This window comes from Denticeps clupeoides, chromosome 16 (assembly GCF_900700375.1).
Source record: "Denticeps clupeoides chromosome 16, fDenClu1.1, whole genome shotgun sequence".
In the NCBI taxonomy this organism is placed as follows: domain Eukaryota; kingdom Metazoa; phylum Chordata; class Actinopteri; order Clupeiformes; family Denticipitidae; genus Denticeps; species Denticeps clupeoides.
This window is the reverse complement of record NC_041722.1, coordinates 595894-619537: the sequence shown is the minus strand read 5'-3', so window position 1 is coordinate 619537 and position 23644 is coordinate 595894. Positions and strand designations below refer to the sequence as shown.

General features: G+C 43.7%; 1 protein-coding gene across 2 annotated transcripts; it reads left to right on the top strand.

Moving 5' to 3' along the window:
- Positions 1 to 1810: 1810 nt before the first annotated feature.
- Positions 1811 to 13149, top strand: rhpn2 (rhophilin, Rho GTPase binding protein 2). Of its 2 annotated transcripts, none has more exons than XM_028957193.1 (15): positions 1811 to 2046; positions 4121 to 4236; positions 5010 to 5138; positions 5892 to 5967; positions 6214 to 6291; positions 6429 to 6553; positions 7703 to 7869; positions 8296 to 8483; positions 9135 to 9291; positions 9450 to 9569; positions 9814 to 10008; positions 10108 to 10154; positions 10803 to 10949; positions 11221 to 11376; positions 11837 to 13149. In XM_028957193.1, the coding sequence occupies exons 1-15, from the start codon at positions 1951 to 1953 to the stop codon at positions 12080 to 12082; spliced, it is 2043 nt and encodes a 680-aa protein (XP_028813026.1). In that variant the 5' UTR covers positions 1811 to 1950; the 3' UTR covers positions 12083 to 13149. The 2 variants fall into 2 exon arrangements, with proteins under 2 accessions (XP_028813026.1, XP_028813025.1); XM_028957192.1 differs by having other exon boundaries at positions 1812 to 2046; positions 10108 to 10184.
- The last annotated feature ends 10495 nt before the right edge of the window (positions 13150 to 23644 follow it).

The window sequence follows — 23644 nt, the reverse complement described above, 5'->3', positions numbered from 1 at the left end:
TCCACTAAAGAAAGGGCAAATACTACTATTTACGAATCCATTTTTAGTATTCCACTTACTACTATGTACTGATTCTGTAATCTTCTTTGGTTTAAGAGTCTAGGCGATTAGCCCACTGCCCAAACCCAAACCCCAGAGGACCAGCGGCTGTTCTTGTCTGGTTTGCAGCTCTGGACCAATCGCGCAGTTTAGGTCCCAGCCATCACAGGGTCACTGAGGCACATATGACAATGCACGAGTTTGTGTGGTGACAGTGTTCAAGTGTATGTTTCAAAACATATTTTCATAGTGCAAAAAAAGGAAAGTAGTGTATAATGGGTATATAGGTCAGTTATTCAGCTAACAAGACTTGGTTTTGTATTTGTGCTACTTCACTGAATAACAGATCACACTAAGCAGTGTATTCAGCTACAGAGTACATCTAATGCATCCAGTCTATTAAAAACAGGCTTGTTAAAAAAAAAAACCCACCATGGAATACTTTCTGCTCTGTACTTCCATTAGGCGTAGGTATGACATTTTTTTGATGATCATGAATTTGTACGTTATATGTATATGTAAAATTAGATAATGGTCTTTATTGCTGATTTGATGTCAGTGGCTTTAGTTAAAATTTAATAATTTTGAGATATTTCACTCAAAATTTTCTTGTTCACACTCTCTTCCACCTCTCAGACAAACTAAGTCACTGGTACAAGGCACAGCCTTGTTACAGCACAGCCTTGTCTGCCCCAGTTCAAACTAAGCATTGTGAGTTCATGTAATGATGAAACTAAAATTATAACACAGATTATTTTTAACGTCTGGTTGTATAGCAGTAATGACTGGTTGGATCCTGGTTGTAAGGCTAGACATTAAGAATAGAATTGCTATTAGTGATGCCATAGTAACACTAATGGAAACAAATAGTGTGGTAGCTTGGGTTCGGTAGCAGAAATATGTAATGACTCATTGTTAATGTTATCTATAAAGAGATAAGTAGGCAAATAAAGTGTTGCCAAACCTTCATGAACCTCTGTGACTATATAAACTGTATTCAGTGAGCATATTGTCTAGAAGGTGGAAGAAAGCATACAAAGCTCACAGCTTTATCACCCTGATACTGAACTCCCTAGCACAGACTCCCACACATTCGTGGCTGCAGTTCGGTGGAGACCTAGTTGTGACTGGGTAGACTGGGTTACACAACTCTACAAGCAGCAGCAGCACGAGTTGGATGTAAGCTGGCTGCTAGACGCAGCGCGGCCAGACATCTGACCTGGGCCAGTAGTACAGTCACAGACAACAACAGCTTGAGTACACGAGACAACAAGTCATGAAACGAGTTAGAAAGAGTGGAAACAGTTATAGGAAACATTATAGGACAAAAATAAAAGCAAACAAGGCTAAAACAAAGTTGAACCTTTGATGGCAGCAAAAGCCAGCAGGTACGGTTTCCAACAGGCCTGAAGGTTTATGCTGAACACTTTCTTATCATTCACTCATGTTAATGAGCATCTGATCAAGCAGCTTTTGATGATGACAGCAGTGAACAAAGCAGTCACGAAGGTAAAAAAAGGCGACTCTGAAAAACCAGATGCATCGAACATACTTCACTTTCTCTTGATACCGAAAAAAACCGAAATATGTTTTCCTCATTCATAAGGAAACATTTTACGGACAACAGCACTGATCATGGTACCACAAATGTACAATATACTTTTATATACGTGTTGTTTTAATCAGATATCCCGCTACCACGTCAGCACGCACGCCATTACGCTGTTCGCGAGCAACTCCCTCTGTCGTCACGGTCCGGGGCGTGGCTCTGCACGTGACGTCACGGCCGGGGCGTGGCTCCGCCGCTGTGGCGATAGAGTCGCGGAGCTGGCGCTGCCTGCGGTGGAGTGTTTGGAGACGCGCACCTGTTGTTGAGCAGCTCGCCGGAACTTTCTTCTCCCTCCGCCTTTCATGGACGCCGTGGCCAAGAGCTCCGTCATGACGGACGCCCTGTTTTCCAGCGGATGCAATACGACTATAGCGGCGGAAAATGGCTATTTTAAAAAGGTGCGTCCGTGCCTGTTCCTGGGTGGCCTGGATGGCCTGGGTGGGGTGTGTTTGAGGAGAAGTGGAGGTTCTGCAGCTGCTCTCTCCCTGTAGCACCAGATTTTAGCAGGAGAAGCAGCAGCAGCAGCAGCTGGCCAGAGAAAGCGGAAGACGCAGCGGTAAAAAAGCCTGTAGGCCTGATTCCGTTTAATGAGCCGGGGGGATGCGGGTCTTTTCAGGGAGTCAACTTCAGCCTTGCGTTCTTCATTTCTGGATTCTTTTTATCAGCTGCTCTTGTAGCTCCTAATAATAACGGTGGAAAGTGATTTTGCCATCTGTGGAATGCGTGAGGGCTGTGGCGAGTTTCAAGGTGGGTCCAGATAAGCGTCTCCAGAAAGTTCCTGTGGCCCGTGGAGATGATAAGACATTCTTTAAATATCCCAGTGAGGTCATGAGGAGCAGCCGCAGGCCCTGAGCCAGATTATCAATCTCAACATGACTAATTGTGGTGACGTGTTCTTCATGTCCAGCCTGGTGTTGGGGTCCTGTGGAGCTCATGTGTGGTGGTGATTCGGCACGGACCCTCAGTTCATGTCCAGCCTGGTGTTGGGTTCCTGTGGAGCTCGTGTGTGGTGGTGACCCGGCATGGATCCTCAGTTCTTCATGTCCAGCCTGGTGTTGGGGTCCTGTGGAGCTCGTGTGTGGTGGTGACTCGGCGCGGACCCTCAGTTCATGTCCAGCCTGGTGTTGGGGTCCTGTGGAGCTCATGTGTGGTGGTGACCCGGCATGGATCCTCAGTTCTTCATGTCCAGCCTGGTGTTGGGGTCCTGTGGAGCTCGTGTGTGGTGGTGACTCGGCGCGGACCCTCAGTTCATGTCCAGCCTGGTGTTGGGGTCCTGTGGAGCTTGTGTGTGGTGGTGACTCGGCGCGGACCCTCAGTTCATGTCCAGCCTGGTGTTGGGGTCCTGTGGAGCTCATGTGTGGTGGTGACCCGGCATGGATCCTCAGTTCTTCATGTCCAGCCTGGTGTTGGGGTCCTGTGGAGCTCGTGTGTGGTGGTGACTCGGCGCGGACCCTCAGTTCATGTCCAGCCTGGTGTTGGGGTCCTGTGGAGCTTGTGTGTGGTGGTGACTCGGCGCGGACCCTCAGTTCATGTCCAGCCTGGTGTTGGGGTCCTGTGGAGCTCGTGTGTGGTGGTGACACGGTGTGGACCCTCAGTTCATGTCCAGCCTGGTGTTTGGGTCCTGTTGAGCTTGTGTGTGGTTGTAACGCGCCGCGGACCCTCAGTTCTTCATGTCCAGCCTGGTGTTGGGTTCCTGTGAAGCTCGTGTGTGATGGTGATGCGGCATGGACCCTCAGTTCTTCCTGTCCAGCCTGGTGTTTGGTTCCTGTGGAGCTTGTGTGTGGTGGTGACGCAGCGCAGACCCTCAGTTCATGTCCATCCTGGTGTTGGGTTCCTGTGGAGCTCGTGTGTGGTGGTGACTTGGCGCAGACACTCAGTTCATGTCCAGCCTGGTGTTTGGATCCTGTGGAGCTTGTGTGTGGTTGTAACGCGCCGCGGACCCTCAGTTCTTCCTGTCCAGCCTGGTGTTGGGTTCCTGTGGAGCTCGTGTGTGGTGGTGACTATGCAGGCCAAGTGATCTGCCCCAGAACACAGATAGATTCCACAGATCCCCGCTCTGTCTGCGCTTTGTGCTTGGGAGGAGAGGTTTTTGGGAGCTCGTTAGTCTGTGTCTCGTAATTACTGAGCAAGACTGAGGGCCTTTGTCCTGCGCTGCATTCCTCCTACTCACTGATGAGGGTTCAGCTGGCTGCCACTTCTTTATAATCATGTGCACCCAGCAGAAGGTCTCTTATTCTGGTCTGAGGCCATGTCCTGTTTATTCTGCTAAACACCAATAAAATGTCTTCTGTCTTATTTACATTTATGGCATTTATCAGACAGTAGTGACAGGGACAGTCCCCCAGGAGACTTGCTCAGGGACGTAATGGTTGTAAGTGGGGTTTGAACCTTCAGGTGTGTTATCCACCCTAGTGTCACAGTTCTTCATTCTGCTCCCTTTTCACCTCCATTTTCGATGTTTGTGTGTTTCAGGGCTGTAATCCTCTGGCCCAGACGGGGCGCAGCAAACTGCAGAACAAGAGAGCCGCCCTCAACCAGCAGATCATTAAAGAGCTGAGGATGAGGGCTGGGGCCGAGAACCTTCTCAGGTACACACCCACACACGCATGTTCTGCTGGCGGGGTATGGACTAGGATTAACTCTCGGATTAAGCGTAGATCGTGTAGAAGTGAGCAGTGTCTGTAATCTGAACTCTGAATTGTACCTATGATGATGGCTGTGTTTTTTTGGGGGTTTAAATTCTTCAGCTCTAGATTTCCCTCAGTCGTCTTTTGTCATCAGGACGTTGCTGCCGGTTTCTGTGTCGTATGGACACGATGACAGACAGTCCCACCGCAGATCAGCCCTCTTTCTGGTCTTCTGGCCAGATTACTCTGTAAATATTAGAGTTGGGTTGGTGCTGGATTATGGAGAGCAACATTAGTAAAATGTGACTGATTATGTGTACGTCTGAGTACACATTCTCCCTATTTTTGTTCCAGTTTCACACTCTGGTCTGACTGGTTCTTGGCTCAGGGTTTGTCTCAGCAAATTTGCTATTTCACCCTCAGTCATGAACTGTGGCACACCCAACACTATCCAAACAAACACTTCTTCATGTGTAGGTGTTTGTCTCTTCTCCTCATGATGAGACACATGGCGATGCGGAAATGCGAGACATTGATAGATGGGTCATGTAAAACCGGAACATGAAGTTTTAAAAATGTGGTCGTTTCGTGGTTTAGTTATGAGCTCAGTGTCATGACTTTTTACACGCTAACTGGAAACACTGGACTGTTAAACAGGTTTTGTATTTCCAATGGATCAAACCAGTAAAGAATGTTAGACCTGTGTATTTCAAAGCCACCCTTCTGTCTCCCAGGGCCACATCCAACAATAAGGTCAAAGAAAGTGTCCTCCTCGAGCTCAGCTACGTCAACTCCAACCTGCAGCTCCTGAAGGAACAGTTAGAGAGTCTGAACAGCTCAGTGGAGGTCTACCAGAATGTGCAGTGAGTGTCCACTTTCCTCTCTCTCTCTCTCTCTCTCTCTCTCTCTCACACTGAAACACACAGGACCTGGTTTATTGTTAAGGTAAGCGATCTAACCAGAGAATAACTGGTCTAACCGGTTTTGGAACAGCTGGTGTCAACACCCACAGTACTGGAGGAGGAGGAGGATGTTCTGTAATGATCACTGCTGCGCTGATAAATGGGTTTGGGTGGGTTACTGTGGAAGCAATCAAACATCTGCTGAACGTCTGATATTCCAGGCACTGTAGAAGTGCTGGTTCATTGTGAATCTTTGCGCTCCGCATGGATAATGCTGCCAGGAATGCTGCTTGGACCACACAAAATTAACACCTGAGAATGAATGTCTGTCATTCAGACTCACACACACAACCTGGCAAAGTATAAAAATTCTTAAAATAACTGAAGGTTATTCCAAAGTCCCTTTGAGGTCAGATGCAGCTTTGTAGGGTGCTCGGAGTCTAAACAGTGCTGGACATTTCTGGAAACTTCTTGTTCTTCACTAATCCCATCCTCGTCATGTACATTTGTCTGGGTTGGTGAGTGTTGGTTACAACAAGACTACAAATTCAAACCCCACTTAGTACCACTGTGTCCCTGAGCAAGACTTAACTCCAGGGGGACTGTCCAAACACTGAAAATGATGCTCTTTTGCTGCTGCTGAAATAAACAGTGCGTGTAGGTTTGGTTTGGGTCAGTATCAGTTATGGTTCTTCCCTTCTCTTCGTCATACAGAGAAACATCCAGCATCCCCCTTATCGCTCTTGGTTTGAAGGAGACGAAGGAGATGGATTTCTCTGTGCCCTTCAAGGTAAGAAGTAGCAACCAGGGCAAGGTTCTCTCACTTTCTGAGGGATTCTGTAGATGCAGTTTTTTTTTGTGGTGGGACTGCCTGTCTATATATTTCACTCCATGCCTCATTTGAGCGTGAATAGCATTCTCCTGCCTCCACTGTCTTCCTCCTGATATGGCTTCAAGCTGGGAGGGAATCAGGCTGTGTTTGGGTGGAGGGTGGTCTGTTCCTGTGTAGTAAATCCAGCACCATGACTCCCTTCAGGACTTCATTCTGGAGCATTACAGTGAGGAAGGCTCCAACTTTGAGCATGAAATTGCAGACCTCATGGATCTACGACAGGTATGAAATTTAGTTATATAAAGATTTAGCTCATATACGCCATACTTCCTTAATGAGGAGGAGGACTTTATTTCAGCCTTACCAACAAATGTCCCCCTGAAAAGTGATTTAAATTCAGTACTCCCTCTATGGTGCAGTCCTGTCGCACGCCTAGCCGCAATGAGGAGGGAATCCAAATGCTGGCCAGCTACATCAGCCACCTGGCTCTGGTTGAGAGCCGCTTCTTTGCCCCGAACCGCCAAATGGGCATCTTCTTCACATGGTATGTGGGGCAACATCCAATTTCCATCTGTCCTAGAAAATCTCACCACCACATGAGTGCCTGACACGTCCCAGTGTAGAGCTGTAAATAAATTAGTCAAGTCTGGTCAAATTTGGTCGAGCTTGTGCGGTAAATGAGCAGTTAACATATACAAACCTCCGCTCTATAGTACCTCTCCTTTCTGTATGTTTCATATGTTTTATTAAATGTCACATTTTTTTTAAATGAACTGCTCATATGATTTGCAATTCTTGGCCACCATCGTCAACCTGGCACGCAATGGACCACTGAGCCACTTTTTATTCATCATAGCAGTACAGATTAGCTCAGGGTTGTGTTCATATGTCATGCAGCATCACTCCACTTCATCAGTTTAAACAGTACAGAATCCTGACAGCCGACAGCAGTGAGTTTCTCACTTTTTAAACCTGGAATGTTCAGTGCCTGCGTCATAATCCTCTTTATCTGACAGTAAATGTGTCACTACTACAGACACAGAAGTATAACAGACTTTTAATAGATTTTGGGACTGGGCCACATTACTGTTACTGCATTCATGGAACCATTTCAGTTTCACTACTTTTATTATTATTTCATTTTATATTTGCACTGAGATGTCTGATCAGTTTTCACCTCAGACTCATGACACTGTGGACATGGGACAGTTAATTATGATGATTTAGGGCTGCTTGTTTTGAGATAGAAACATTAGAAATAATATTGAAGGTGGAATTGAGGCCAGGGTAATGGCCTGGATATACTACCACTGGGTGTTAGTAGCCTAGTGGGTTACACACTCGCCTGTGAACCAGAAGACCCAGGTTCAAATCCCACTTACTACCATTGTGTCCCTAAGCAAGACACTTAACCCTAAGTTGCTCCATGGGGACTGTCCCTGTAACTAATGATTGTAAGTCGCTCTGGATAAGGGCGCCTGATAAATGCTGCAAACGTAAATATGATTCTTCTGAAACTGATGTCATTGTTGTCATCAGTTGTGTGTCCATCATATGATTTGGTTATGGCCAATGTTTGTTATTTTGCTTTATATGTTAATATTATTTCTGGTTTCTTCAGGTTTTGGTTCAATTGTGCAGCTGTTAGTGCACTTTATGAACAGCATCATATGAACCCAGTTGGTCTTTGCAGGTATGACTCCTTCACCGGCGTGCCGGTCTGCCAGCAGAACATTTCTCTGGAGCGAGCCAGCTTCTTGTTCAACATGGCGGCCCTATACACACAGATGGGCACACGCTGCAACCGTCAGTCTCAGGAAGGCCTGCTGCAGGCCATCTCTGCCCTTCAGAGGGCTGCAGGTTTGTGCACACATCTCATCTGCAGCACTGCGTGACTAAAAAGAGAGATGCTTTGATTGCTTAGATGGCTTAAATATCTAAACCAATGGCACTCCTGTATGTAATGAGTAATGATCAGATATGCCTGCTCTGACTGTGTGTTTGTTTCACTTCATGGTGCTGCAGTGATTTACTGTACTGCATGTCTGCTAGATTTGCTCTAGAAAAATGACCGACGTTGGGGATCTTAAGATGAATATTTTCCTAATTTCTTGTGATCGAGACTATTGTTTGGTAATGGAAATGCAAATTAAGCATCTGTGTAATGAAAATGCGGTTTTATGTCTTCTGTGACTGTTATAGTGAGTGAAAATATTCCAATAATTGCCTGTTCTGTAGGGTTAATTTCGATTGACGTTCTAGATGTACATGTGTGTCTTCCCTCAGGTGTACTGAGCCACCTTAAGGAGACCTTCACCCACACACCAAGCTATGACATGAGCCCAGCAATGTTGAACATGCTCATCAAGATGATGCTGGCACAGGCACAGGAATGCCTCTTTGAGAAGAGTTCCCTGAATGGCATTCGCAACGAGTTCCTCACACTGATCAAGATGGCACAGGAGGCTGCCAAGGTGCTGAGCCTGAGAATATGGACTCTATATTTAGACAGATCTTGAATATAAAGATGATTAAGTGTTCTAATCTGTGTGTTTAATGTGGTATTGAATAATAGCCTCCAAGGGCATTATATAAAAACCTTGTTTTGCAGCTTGTATTACGCATTGAACATGGATTGGCTCAGGGTTCATCCATCCAGAGTTTGTTATGCTTGCTTATCTGAAAACTCCTGATCTCTATGCGTAATCGGTGGGGAAAAATCCACAAGCCTTGCTGCTCTCAGCATTGTTTTCCAAAACCCAAACCTTGCAAATGAGGATTTAAATTAATATAACTATAAATAATTGCTTGTTAGTTATCTCTATCAGAAACTAACTACCATTTGTTGGTGTTATTATTTATTATTTTCTGTTTTAAATGAAACTTCACTTTCAGTAACTGCTAAAACCACACTAGTCACAGGCCTATCCCCAGCCATCAGGCATTAATTGCATTAATATTTAAAAAAAATAAATAAATAACCCATTCAAATATGATATTTAAAGCTGCGTGCGTGCGTGCATGCATGCGTGAAATGCTTTTCACTCTCATTCTCTTTTGCAGCATCTCTGTTGCCAATTTATAATCGATCCCAAAATGACCCTGAACTTGTTTCATCCCTGCAGGTGGGTGAGACATACAGTCAGGTCCACCAGAACATGGTCCAGCCGCCAATAAAAGACAACACTCCATTCTTTTGGTCTACGATGGCTTTCGTAAAGGTCAACCACTACCATGCCTTGGCTCACTACTTCCTGTCCACCGCCCTAATAGACCATCAGCGTAAGTGCAGTGAATTGTCCTTCCTTTTGACCCCCTGACATCAACAGAAGACTGGTGGGACAGAACTTTGTGTATACCTCATGCGTGTGTAACCGTAAAGGGTGACAGAGCTCTACTGCTGCAGAATCTGGACTGAGCTGCTCTTTTTCTCTCTTCAGTCAGCCCCAGTGATGATGAGGACCAACAGGAGAAGGCCTTCTCCCAGGTTTACGATGCCATGCCTGATGGACATTCCCCACTGGACATTCTCCATGCACGGGCAGAGAGGCAGCGTATAGGTGAGGCACAGTTCAGGGGTCAGCTGGGTTCCGCTAGAATAAAGTGGCAAGGTTGGACAGTCTTGTAATTACTTTTGTTTCGGTCCAGTCATATTGTTTTTTTTTTGTGTTGAGAATGGGAGAGTAGAACTTCAGCTAGTGCCTATTTGGTATTGAAGTTCAGGTGGTGATTTATTTATTTTTATGGTTTTGATTCCTGCTGTTAGCACATTGAGCATCTAATACATGGAGTGTTACCCTGCAGGTAAAGCCCACCTCCGCAGAGCCATCATGTGCCACGAGGAGGCGCTGCGCACCCAAGCACTCTGCCGGGACCTGCGCCGCCTCGACATCCTCCACGACATCCTGCAGGCCAGCCTCCATCGCTCACTGGACAAGTTTGCCCAACATGAGCGGGAGGATGAGTTCACCGACTACATGGACGCTCCAGACATTCTGTGTAAATGATGGGGTTTAGTTGAATGAAACGTGCAGTGGGGAATATTTGAGAGAGTCTGCCTGTAGGTAATTGTTGAAATGCGCCTTTGTCCTCTTCCAGCCAAAACCGAGCACAGGGCTGAGATGGAAGTCCCTGTGTCTACTAAGGTGAAAGTCACAGACTTTTTCCACCATCTGGTATGTGGGATACTAATTATTTAACATTCATATTTTCTCCAAAACACCACTGAGTTGCTCAGAGTTTACCTTGAGCTCTTGTGATCTTTTGGAATATAAAGTTCTGTACTAATGTTATAATCACTCAGGAATTATGGGAGGGCATAAGTGGCTTTCTATCTGATAACAAGCGTTATTTGTTAGTTAATGCAGGTTTGGGGAAGTGTGTTTCTTGTTGACCCTTATATATATGGTGGGGTGGTAGTAGCCTAGTGGGTAACACACTCGCCTGTGAACCAGAAGACCCGGGTTCGAATCCCACTTACTACCATTGTGTCCCTGAGTAAGACACTTAACCCTAAGTTGCTCCTGGGAGACTGTCCCTGTAACTACTGATTGTAAGTCGCTCTGGATAAGGGCGTCTGATAAATGCTGTAAATGTAATGTAAATGTATAAGGACATGCTTTTTAAAAAAATTAAAAGCGCCTCCAGCTCTGAGGAGGATAAAAGATAAAAGAAGAGATGTCTCCATTCAGCAGACTCCACAGCACTGAGATGTCTGAAATGGACTTATTGGGCTCCATTCAGTCTGTGTCTAACCGCTGACAGAAGTCTGTCTTGTCCTCATGCCATTTCAGGGTCCCCTCTCCGTATTTTCAGCCAGGCAGCGGTGGACGGCTCCCCGCACAGTGCTGGTCCGGACAGAGGACCGTGACCTGGGCTTCACACTGAAGGGGGAATCTCCAGTGCAGGTGCAGAGCCTGGACCCACTGTGTCCTGCTGCTGTGAGTAACATGGAGCCCCTGTCCTAGTGTCTTCAGAAAGCTAATTCCTACAGGTTATTTTATTCACAAAAACAAAGTCCCAACCCACACCTGGTCCTAACTGGTCCTGGTACCAGAGCAATTTCAAAAGAAATGCACACTGATCATTTTGAATACTTCAGTGGCTAAATGCGGTCCTGCTCACAGGACTTCTGCTCCCCCACAGCTGCACTGATCAGCTGTTGCTGTCACTTGCTCGGTTGGGGACATTTTTTCTTCTCTCATCCTGCAGGCTGATGGGTTAAAGGAAGGAGACTACCTGGTGGCAGTGGGGGACACTGACTGTAAGTGGATGGGCGTGAGTGAGGTGATGCATCTTCTGAGGGATGTGGATGAGTCTGGTGTGGATGTCAGGGTGGTCAGCATGATGGACAGCAGCCTGCCTGTGGTGAGTGCAATGGATCCCAAGTTTGATTACATTAATCCCAACGATATTTTAAAGGCCTGGAGTTCTTCTGCTCTCCTACTGGGGCAGTGGTGGCCTAGCGGTTAAGGAAGCGGCCCCGTAATCAGAAGGTTGCCGGTTCGAATCCCGATCCGCCAAGGTACCACAGAGGTGCCACTGAGCAAAGCACCGTCCCCACACACTGCTCCCCGGGCGCCTGTCATGGCTGCCCTCTGCTCACTCAGGGTGATGGTTAAATACAGAGGACAAATTTCGCTGTGCACACAGTGACAATCGCTTCATTATATCTTTATCGTCTAGTTTACAAGCAGCAGCAGCTCTCTGTGGTCACACCTTTATGGAATGTTAGTTATGAACCAGAATAGAGTTCATACTGTTCAAGACGTTCATAATGTAGTGTTTATAGATCAGATCTTAATGTGAGGTTGAATTCTCCCTTCAGCCAACCAAAAGTGCCACATACTCGGGTGGGCTGCCCAAGACCTACTCCATGATCTGCCTGGCGTATGACGATGAGGAGCGAAATGCCCGGTCCAGGAAGGTAACTAAGAAGACTTCATTCCTGAACTTTGCTTTGAAGAACAAACACAAAAGTGCCAGCACCTTGAGTCTGCCCACAGTCAACTCCACTGGGGGGCTTCCATGGCACAAGTCATCTCCCAGCACAAATGACAGTTCCTATTATTAGTGGTGTTCACCTGTGTCTATGCGTTTCCTTTCTTTGTTTTCGGTGCTGTGTGGAGCGTAAAGTCTTTGTAGGTGATTCTGACCTTTTCAGTGTTTTTGTGGTGGTGGGTTCTTTCACCTTCATTATTTGCAGCCACAGGGGTCTGCAGCTAACATGACGTTGCAGTATATATTGTGGGAAATAAAGGATCTTTGGGTGGAGTTCTGTACATCACATATTTATTATTTATTTATTTATATCTTATTAGTACTTAATGGAGCAGTTCCCATGAACCTACAGCATGGATATTAGTTCTATGCAGGATTTCATTTTAAACAGAACTCAAATTATTTGATTTTTAACAGCTTTTAAATACTTAGTGTAATGTCCTGTCTGTTCATAATCATATATTTAATCCTTATTTGCAGCTTCATTAGCAACATCCAAGTAGCTGACATCTTATCTCTTTTTCTGATGCTTTACGGATGTTTCAACACTTTAGAAGTGCTGGAGTTTGACATTATCTACAGAGTAGATTATTATACATATTTGGTAATCAAATAATTCATATGCGAATGGAACACAGAAAAATAAAGTTTTATGTGTATGTATATTTTCTTCCTCTTATGTTATGTTACGGTTTTTCTTAAGTTCCTAAATGTAGTTATTTTAGGTTCTGAGTATGTAGTTATGAAACGTAATTGTTGGTTTATTTTTTTTTTTTTTTAAATAATGAGCACCAATTAACCTTTTAAAGCCATTTCTTTCCTTTCTGGTTCAGATTGTGAAGTTATAAAATTAATTGTTTTGTGCCTTTTTTAGTGATAAGTACCAATTAACCTTTTAAAGCCCTTTTTGCTTTCTATATAAATATTCAAATATTAATGTTTCTCTTAATTATAATTATGTATCTTGTACCTGTGTTTATATGCTGCTGCCCCTCCCTTACTGAATTTCCTTAATGTCTACAGTTATTATAAGAGTTTGTCCTGCTTATCCTGTTTAACTCTTATGTTCAGATGTGATGATTTCATTATCATTTTGTCTGTCTGTTTTGTCTGATTCTCAATATAATAGGTTTAAAAATTCTTGTTGCTTGTATTTACTATTTCATATATGAATCAGTCATGTAAAGCACAGAAAATTACTAAATGAGTTACTTTTTAATACTACCATATACAAGTATGGTATATGTTTCCGTCATTCTGTGGTCGTAACCAATTTCATATTCATAAAGCAAAATACTGGACTTTGTTAATTTATTAATTTAGCTTGTTTTTATATAAATGCTAGAATAAATTTCCCATGCATTGATTGATTTAAGCTTAGTCTTTGACGTTCTCATTTAGTTTAGGAAAAAGGCTTAATCCATGAACAGGAAACTGATCCATTACGTCTTATTTTGGAGCTTTGGTCCCGTGGTGCACATTGGTATGCCAAGAGACTTTGAGGTTTTTGTTAATATGACAGCAGCAGCTGTCTTATTATATTAATATCCTTACTTGCTGTGTTTTCAGTATTTACTGTGGATGACAGTCATTAATAACTAAAACCCATATTAGGAATAACAGTGCCTCCTTTATACACAAGTTAAATAGGCTCACATAAGTTTTGTAATATTCCACAGGGCTCAACTCTTGTTCCCATTACACATACTACCTTCATACGTAATCAGGGTTTCTCAGAACAGATCAAAACTACAACCAATTGACAAAATCTATGAACATATGGCAAGGTCTGCTCAAAGGACAATAATCAGATATCTACAAGTCTTACACAAAAGAAAAACTTTTAACCTATCTTACTTCCACATTCCATCCTTATTAATTGTTATTAGATCAGATAAGATTAAATGAAATTGTCCTCCAAATGAGCAGAAGAGTAGTCTTACTGGTCTGGTAATGGCCTGAAGATTGTACTGAGATCAATCATCAGAGATTCCGTGCCTGCCCTCCCGCCCCTCTCAAAGACTCTTTACACTTCTACCATCAAAGAGGAGATGTGGCAGGATGCAAGAAATCCTCCCAACCTCACTACCCTAGACTCTATAATGACATGCCAGCTGCCATAAAAAAAGTGCATCATTACTCATTTAGAGCCATTTAGAGCGGGATTCCACAAAAGAGAAAGCACCATGAGCCACAAATTCTTTTTGACATGTAAAATTATGATAAAAGTGCATATATATTTAAATTCTATGCTAGTGTGTTGCATGTGAAATTTTATTTATGCAAAATAAATTAAATTTCATGTGTGCATATGGGTTGGGAAGGGTGAGTGCATGAAATTTTCAAATGTGAACAATTACAAAAAAAGACACAGATAAAACAAAAATGCACTTAAAATATTATTTATATTCTAAAGCTACAGGGAGCTGCAGTGTAAGGATGAAAGCCGTTTAAGTTATGTAGTGAAAGTCAAGTGATGGTCATTATGATATACTGCAGCACAGCACACGGTGACACAACAAAATGTGTCCTCTGCTTTTAACATCACCCTGAGTGAGCAGTGGGCAGCCATGACAGGCTCCCGGGGAGCAGTGTGTGGGGACGGTGCTTTGCTCAGTCTTGGAAGATCGGGATTCGAACCAGCAACCTTCTGATTGTCAACAATTGTGTCCTGTGTTTCACAATTACAATCCCTTCACTTTTTTCATTTTCAATGACAGGCCGGAAACAAAACCAAAATGTACATTTACATTTACAGCATTTATCAGACGCCCTTATCCAGAGCGACTTACAATCAGTAGTTACAGGGACAGTCTCCCTGGAGCAATTTAGGGTTAAGTGTCTTGCTCAGGGACACAATGGTAGTAAGCAGGATTCGAACCCGGGTCTTCTGGTTCATAGGCAAGTGTGTTACCCACTAGGCTACTACCACCCTACCACCCAAAATGTAGCATCAACAGGGATCATAGGACCTTGACTCATTGTTAAAGGGTCCTGATCATTTGACTTTTTTTCCACCAGATGGCATCCAAGGCTTTTTTTATTCTGATGCTGCACAGCCAGTCATTTTACAGCATACCATTATCCTATAAACAGGTCATGATAAACATGGTAATCATTGCAAATATAGTTTCAGTAAAAAACCTGGATCAAAATCTAAGTCACACACAATTAGTAGTTTTAGCCTTAGATGTATTTGCCGTGAAAGTGATGTGATTGACGTTGTGAAACACTGCGACACAGCACACGGTGACTCCCTGGGCAGCCATAAAAGGTTTCTGGGGAGCAGTGTGTCGGGACGATAGCTTGCTCAAGGAGCCCTCAGTGGTACCTTTGAGGTTTGGGATTCGAGACGGCAACCTTCTGATAATGGTTCAGTTTCCTTACCGCTAGGCCATCACTGTAATGACGTTGTATTAATTTAATAATTTATTCACAAAATATTATATCATTATTGTTTCCAGTAAACCCCTCTTACAAATGTGTTGTTGGATTCTTGGGTGGTTTGGGAGAGTAGTGCAGTGAGGAAAATGTATAGTTTTGTCTAGTTTTGCGCAGAAGATGCCTCAGCCTGAATAAACTGGAATTCATACTATCATGCAAGGCAGAAAAGACCACCAGAACTTGTCAGGAATAATCTGTGACCGAGATCAATGCAGTCAGAATAATGGAAAGGTCCACAGGGCAACCATGCCCTTTCTGTGAGTCAAATCCACACGTCTGCTGAATGGAAAGAGCTGTGGTGGAAGTACAAAAGAAAGCTGAAAGCTCAGTGGAGCACCACAATACCCTGGACAGTTCTGGAAGTATGTGAATGTCAGGTTTTCTGCTAGAGGTGAACTGCCTTCAGTCAGGCTCATGCGGGTCGTGTACTTGTTGTCAGTCATTCAGTCAGAGAAAGACAAAGCACAGCAGCCATTCCTGACCAATCAGTGTCATTAGAAGGAACGTCATTAAGATGTGGAGCCAGCTCCTGTCCTGCGCTTTTCCCTTCAGCACCTTAATGACTGATAGTTTAACATGTTCCATCATGCACACAGTGGTGTGAATAAGTCTCAGATTTCTGGCTTTTTTCCATGTGGCCCATTTGCAAACATGGCTGATGATGCAGGAGAGGCTGGAGGACTTGGGAAGGAGGGGTGTGGATGCTTTGGTTGGTGTAAGTGGACTGGGAGAAAGGGAGAGCTTGGGTGTAGGGGCTCGGTTGTGATCAATGACCCAGGGAGCACATTGTGGGGTATTAAACTCAGTTCTATACCCCACAGCCCTTTGTCGATTTCTTTATACACACTCCCACTAGGAACCATTTTAAGAAAATTACATTTCATTCCATTTTTATGCTGATGATATGCAAATCTAACTGCCCCCCAAATAGAAACATTAACCAGCTTTTTAAAACCATTTCTTGACTGCCTGGATGACATCAAAGAATGGATGGCTTTACATTTACATTTACGGCATTTGGCAGACGCCCTTATTCAGAGCGACTTACAACGCTTTGAACCTTTTACATTTTAATGACAGCAAAACAGAGATTTTAATTGCCACCAATTACGTTGGCTCCCTTGAATTCTTCGTTAAGTCCTCAGTATGGAACCTGGGTGTAATGGATGGTGATAAGTAGATATGTTCTGTAGACAAGTCATGTTATAATCTGTGACTTTTGGCTAAAGTTAAGCCCTTTTTACATTTCAATGATTTTTGAGAAGGCCGTAGATGCTTTTATTATGGCTTGACTACTGCAACGCTCTCTATTTTGGTCTCCCACAGTCACTATTATAACAGCTTCAGTTGGTCCAGAAGGCTGCACAGATACTAAAGAGAGAGAACACATTACCCCAGTTCTTGTGTTACTGTACTGGTTGCCGGTTTATTTTCGAATTCCATTTAAAATTGTATTGATTGCAATAAAGGCCCTAAATGGACAGGCCCCACCATACATAAAATATCTTGTTTATTTTAATCCTACTCTTAGATCGAGTGGCAATACCCTCCTTCACATCCCCCGATCTTGCCTTAAGCAGATAGGTGACAGAGCCTTCGCAATTGCTGCGCCCCGCCTGTGGAATCAGCTACTACTTCACATTAAATTTGCCACTCCTGGGAAGGTTCACTACTCTTCCATGTCATTATGGATAATGGTTCTCACTGTAGTTCATTGGAGCTTTTGAAATGGCTATATAGCCTTTTCCAGACTGATAGATCTCAATTACTTTCTTTCTCATTTGCTCCTGAATTTTTGGGGATCTTTTAGTCTACAGGCAGGTCTTATTTAATTGATATCTTGATTGAGAACAAGTGTGGCAGTAATCAGGCCTGGGTGTGGCTAGAGATATTGAACTCAGGTGTAATGAACCACTGTTAAGTTTTTATCACTTTTTCACACAGGGCCATGTAGGTGTGGACTTTTTCTCCCTTAATAATAAAATCTTTCATAATAACACATAAAATTTACAACACGTGTTGTCTTTGACTAATACTTAATATTTTTGGATTATCTGAAACATTTAAATGCGACTAACATGGAAATGGGACAAACACTCACGTATTTTTAAAACTCCAGTCCCCATTTTGGCTGACTGCTGGCCTGAGGGACAAGAGAGCCACCTTTCTGCAGTCATTCTGACAGACGAACATGAGAATTGAATTAGTCTTTTTCAGCACGGACTCACTTGAAGTTAGTAGCCATTCAGCCATTCAGTTCAACACTGACCCCTTGGAAGAGATCTCAGCAAAGCGAGCGATGCAGTCACACCACACCAATCTTTACTGCCATACAAATAAAAGACTTGCACCATCTGCAAGTCCTGAACCATCTTTCAGCTAGCATCCGCTTCCCTCCCACACTACGACTGTAGTGCAATCTTCTAAGAGTGCTAGCACTCAAACCGCAAGATACATTGTTCTTCGCTGTTTGCGGGTTCAAATCCTGAACCACCAAGGTGCCACTGAGGTCCCCTTTAGTGTGGCGGTGTGCGTTCACACCCGCCAGTAGATTGAAGACACGAGAGCGGGATGTAACAAACCAAACTGCAGCTGCTTTATTTATGCACATGCAGCCTGCACATTTAACACAAGACAAAAATGGGGAAGGGTTATGTCAGGCTCAGTCTCTTCTTAGTGGCCCTGAAATCACCTCTGTTCACATTTACATTTAAGGCATTTGGCAGACGGCCTTATCCAGATCGACTTACAACGTGCTTTCAAGTTACCATCGATGAAGTGATCAATTCTAGTTTATTAGGACCCTCAACTATGAATATAATCTTTTTATTCACTCTTGTTGTAGATTCTGTACATAAGTTAGACAATAAGAAAGGTACAAGTTAATCTAAATATTCATTAAAGAGGAAGGTCTTGAGCTGTCATTTGAAAATACTCAGTGACTGAGCTGTTCTGACCTCGAGGGGAAGTTCATTCCACCACCAAGACGGAGAAGAGTCTAGATGAATGTTTTCCTTTTACCTTCAGAGATGGAGGGACCAGGCGAGCAGTACTGGAGGCTCGGAGTATACGAGGTGCAGTGCGAGGTGTAATAAGGGCTGTGAGGTAGGATGGGCTACTCCATGTTTGGCTTTGTAGGCCAGCATCAGTATTTTGAACCAGTGGAGGGAACGTAGCAGAGGGGTGGTGTGGGAGAACTTGGGAAGGTTGAAGATCAGTCGTGCTGCTGCATTTTGTATGAGTTGAAGAGGTCTGATGGTACATAATGGTAGACCAGCTAGAAGGGAGTTACAGTAATCCAGTCGTGAGATTACTAAGGACTGAACCAGTAGTTGGGTGGCCTGTGTTGACAGATAAGGGCGGATTCGTCTGAAATAGGAGCGGGAAAGATTGCTGATGTGAGTTGAGAAGGAGAGTTGGTTGTCTATTGTTACTCCAAGGTTGCAGGCTGTTGTAGAAGGAGAGAGCTGTGAGTTGTCCAGGTAAATAGCAAGATCCTGATGTGGTGAAGAATCTGCTGGAATGAATATTGGAATTGAGTTTGAGGTGATGGGTTAGGTGATAGGAAGGCAATTGTATTGAGTTGATATACACCTCATTTAGTGTTTTCCATGTAATGGTCTTGTTAACATCAGACTTGCATAAATACACAGAACTACTGGAAGAGTTCATGACAGACCTATGAGTGGAGCCCCATGAGTGACAGGCCGCAATGATGACCAGCACCTAAGGACCTATGCACTCAGACATCTTTATGCAACTTCCACAAAGCTGCTGGCACATTTACGAGATGCGAGGGGTACTAGGGTTTCCAAACAAACCATTCACAACCCTCGGCACCAATGCTACAAACTATACATACTCCCTTGCTGAATTCGGACAAAATGGAAGACACCACATGGAAAGTATACAGTCAAAACAAAACAAAATGCATAACAATACAATACACCCCAAAAGAACCTTTTTTTTTTACATTTACAGCGTTTACCAGACACCCTTATCCAGAGCGACTTACAATCAGTAGTTACAGGGACAGTCCCCCCCGGAGTGTTTTGCTCAGGGACAAAATGGTAGTAAGTGGGATTTTAACCTGGGTCTTCTGGTTCATAGATGAGTGTGATACCCGCTAGGCTACTACACATACATATGGGTCACAAAGGACCAACCATGTAGGTATTACTAAAAATAATAAATGTGTTATGGAGAGCAGCGCTAAACTCTCCAAACGACTCCTGGACATAGGATGCAGACTACAACCCACCCAACCTCAGTCACTAGTACAAACCCATACCATGAGCTAGTGCACTAGTGGAAACCCATCCATCATTCCACAGGTGTAGAACAGAAGAAATTACACATCTCAAACAAAACAACCCAAAACATGAAATACTTCATCCCCCAGTCTCTCTTATTCTGCCTTTCACAGGACTTAAGAATGTGTGCAAAAGACTTGCAAACATTATGAATGCTTGACTTTGCATCATCAACAACACTCTGACTTAACATGGCGACCAAAAACTTTTCACAGGACGAATAATAGGACCAAAGCGAGATTGCAGATTGCAGATACCCAACAATCCGCTAATTTCCTTGTTCCTCTTTCAGTCTTTTTTGCTAATAATGCTCTGTCGTCAATTCAAATACTTTTCTGTTGTCCATTCCTCAAACTTTTTTATTGTATAACACTCTCTGTCTACATTGTTCAGTCAGCATAGCCCCCAACGTCACTTATTTCCAGCATGACAGTGTTCTGGAAGACCAGTCCATTATCTGCATTCTGAGTCATCTTCATGGAATCAAAATGTTTCTGAGAAACAGCAACCGCTTGGTACTGTCTAAGTGGTACGTTTCTGTAAAGAAGATGAAACGGTTTGTGATCGATGAGATGAATTCTATGCACAAATTCCTTAGCTTCACCACAATCAAGGTGATGTCGTGAAAACACATCTTCATAGTGCAAGACCAGATCAACAAGATCACTCTCACAATGCTCTGACACATCACAGGAATTGATGTCAATTCCATCCAAGGTGTTCTTTAATCCATTGCATCCATATTTCATCCATATCTTATAAAGCAATAGAGGAAAAAATATCAGCCAACTTTTCATTATGTCTCACTGTCACTGGTCGATTGATGACTTTCAACGGGACCCACCCCTGGATCAGAGCTTGTGGGTTCAGTCATCACGGTACTGCCTGGTGACAAGGTACAGGATGTGAGGAGATGTTCCCAAATCAGGAATTTTTGTGCCAACTTTGTCACAAGCCAGCTGACACTGAAAAAAACTCAACAGATTCCTGATTCATTGTGGGGCAAGGATTTTACACTTCTACACAGTAAGTGGTGCACTTCTTCGACTCATGGAATACATATCTGAGAATGTTGGTCCCCAAAATGAGCTCAGCATGCTGACCTTCAACAACTAAGGTGGGCATGACCATCTTGTAACCATAAACTTCCAAGTTAATGTTGTACACACACTTTGGTTTAACTTGTACACCGACACATCCAATGAGGAGGATCTCTGTCAAAACGGCAATCTTCACCAATTAATCTGCCATCTAGAAGCTTAGATTCAGAAGAAGCACTCATGGTGCAAGTCATGGAACCACTGTCAAGCATAGCCCCCAACGTCACTCTGTCAGCTACTACGGCTGGCATGTAAAAGAGACTATCACTTATTTCCAGCATGACAGTGTTCTGGAAGACCATTCCATTATCTGCAATCTGAGTCTTCTTCATGGAATCAAACATGCTGTTTCGAAGCAGTCAAGGTACACTGAGGTGCCACTGAGCAAAGCCCCGTCCCCACACACTGCTCACCGCGTGCCTGTCATGGTGCCCACTGCTCACCCAGGGTGATGGGTTAAAAGAAGAGGACATATTTTTTTTGTGCACCGTCTGCTGTGCTGTGTATCACAATGACGCTCATTTCACTTTCACCTTCAAATTCAATGTGTTTTCTTTATTTCCATGACCATTTACGTTGGTAGATTCTCACTGAAGGCATCAGAACTATGAATGAACACATGTGGAGTTATATACTTAACAAAAAAAGGTGAAATAACTGAAAACATGTTTTATATTCTAGTTTCTTTGCTCTGATTACTGCTTTGCACACTCTTGGCATTCTCTCAATGAGCTTCAAGAGGTCGTCACTTGAAATGGTTTTCACTTCATAGGTGTCCCTTATCAGGGTTAATTAGTGGAAATTCTTGCTTTATCAATGGGGTCGGGACCATCAGTTGTGTTGTGCAGAGGTCAGATTACTACACAGCTGACAGCCTATTGGACAACTGTTAAAAAATCCCCAAGTCGAGTCGCAAAAACCATCAAGCGCTACAACAAAACTGGCACACATGAGGACCGACCCAGGAAAGGAAGACCAAGAGTAACCTCTGCTTCTGAAGACAAGTTCATCCGATTCACCAGCCTCAGAAATCACAAGTTATCAGCAGCTCAGATCAGAGACCAGATAAATGCCACAGAGCTCTAGCAGCAGACCCATCTCTAGAACAACTGGTAAGAGGAGACTGCGCGAATCAGGCCTTCATGGTCAAATAGCTGCCATGAAACCACTGCTAAGGAGAGGCAACAAGCAGAAGAGATTTGTTTTGGCCATGAAACACAAGGAATGGACATTAGACCTGTGGAAATTGGTGCTTTGGTCTGATGAGTCCAAATTTGAGATCTTTGGTTCCAACTGCTGTGTCTTTGTGAGATGCAGAAAAAGTTAAACGGCTGGATTCCACATGCCTGGTTCCCACTGTGAAGCATGGAGGAGGAGGTTTGATGGTGTGGGGGTGTTCTGCTGTTGACAATGTTTGGTATTTATTAAAAATTCAATAGAGATGGTTTGGGGTGAGCTGGACCGCAGAGTGAAGGCAAAAGGGCCAACAAGTGCTAAACATCTCTGGGAACTCCTTCAAGACTGTTGGAAAACCATTTCAGGAGACCACCTCTTGAAGCTTATAGAGAGAATGCCAAGAGTGTGCAAAGCAGTAATCAGAGCAATTCAAAATCTTTCCTATTCAAATCTTCCAGGTCTCACATCTCACTGCTGCACCTTATCTAGCACTTGTTCCAACATGTGAAACATATGATGCATCATAACTTAACCAGTTTACTGGGAATTACAGCAATGCAAAAATCACAAGTGGAACAGGTGAGGTGTCTGAATTCTCACTATGAAGAACAGCAGAATGACTATTCAAACAATGAGGAGGTTCCTCCTGTAATGAAGGTCTCTGTTCTTGCTAGTACTCATCAATTCTCAGCTGCATGTCCTTTGCTGTCTATTCACTGATTGGTCTATTCACTTGAATATTGAGTATAGATTAGCATAAGGACAGTACATAACAAACATGCAAGTAATTTCCGCACTAATGTTCTCCATCTTTCTCCCTTGTCTTGAAAGGTCTCGTCATCTAGGTCAGCCACTTTGTTCACTCTGATCTAGAAGCTTGTTCAATCTATCAACAGGACTTTCATTAACTGTGGGAAGTTAGAGTAAAGAGTGGGGCAGTGGTGGCCTAGCGGTTAAGGAAGCGAGCCCATAATCAGAAGGTTGCCGAATCCAAGGTGCCATTGAGGTGCCACTGAGCAAAGCACTGTGCCCACACACTGTCTGTCACGGCTGCCCACTGCTCACCAAGGGTGATGGGTTAAAAGCAGAGGACACATTTCATTGTGTGCACCATGTGCTGTGCTGCAGCGTGTCACAGTGACAATCACTTCACTTTCACTTTAAAAATCCACCAATGGCAAACGAGAAGAAGAGTCACTAAAGTACCTCAGAAGGACTGCAAAGATCTGGACCAGCCGTGAGCCTAACCTGACATGGCTGGACTGAGACGACACCACTGTCATCAAAACTGGCGGATGCAAACGAAAGTCTGCTGCTGAGTATGAAACAAATGACAGTTTTGGGAAAGGCTTCTGCTAGGTTGGGTGGGGCCTTGCTTTTTATTTTATTTATTGTTTTTGCTTTTATGTTATTTTAATGTAATTTTTCAATCAGCTTACTTTACTTCCCACTCTATTGGGGAGTTCTACTTTGAGATTGCTCAAGGCTAATTCTGTATCGATGCCAGGTGGAGGGAACATTTTGTTCACTAGTTTCAACTGTAGGGGACTTAACAATCCTATAAAACATAGTAAGATTTTTTATTATCTTCATCACGTAGGT

What these genes read in the sequence shown, in the direction of transcription:
- rhpn2 (XM_028957192.1), top strand. Translation starts at nt 1,951, where the DNA reads ATGGACGCCGTGGCCAAGAGCTCCGTCATGACGGACGCCCTGTTTTCC. An exon ending in GGCAGAGAGGCAGCGTATAG is followed by an intron (nt 9,570 to 9,813) that starts GTGAGGCACAGT and finishes GTTACCCTGCAG; the next exon opens with GTAAAGCCCACCTCCGCAGA. An exon ending in GGACGCTCCAGACATTCTGT is followed by an intron (nt 10,009 to 10,107) that starts GTAAATGATGGG and finishes GTCCTCTTCCAG; the next exon opens with CCAAAACCGAGCACAGGGCT.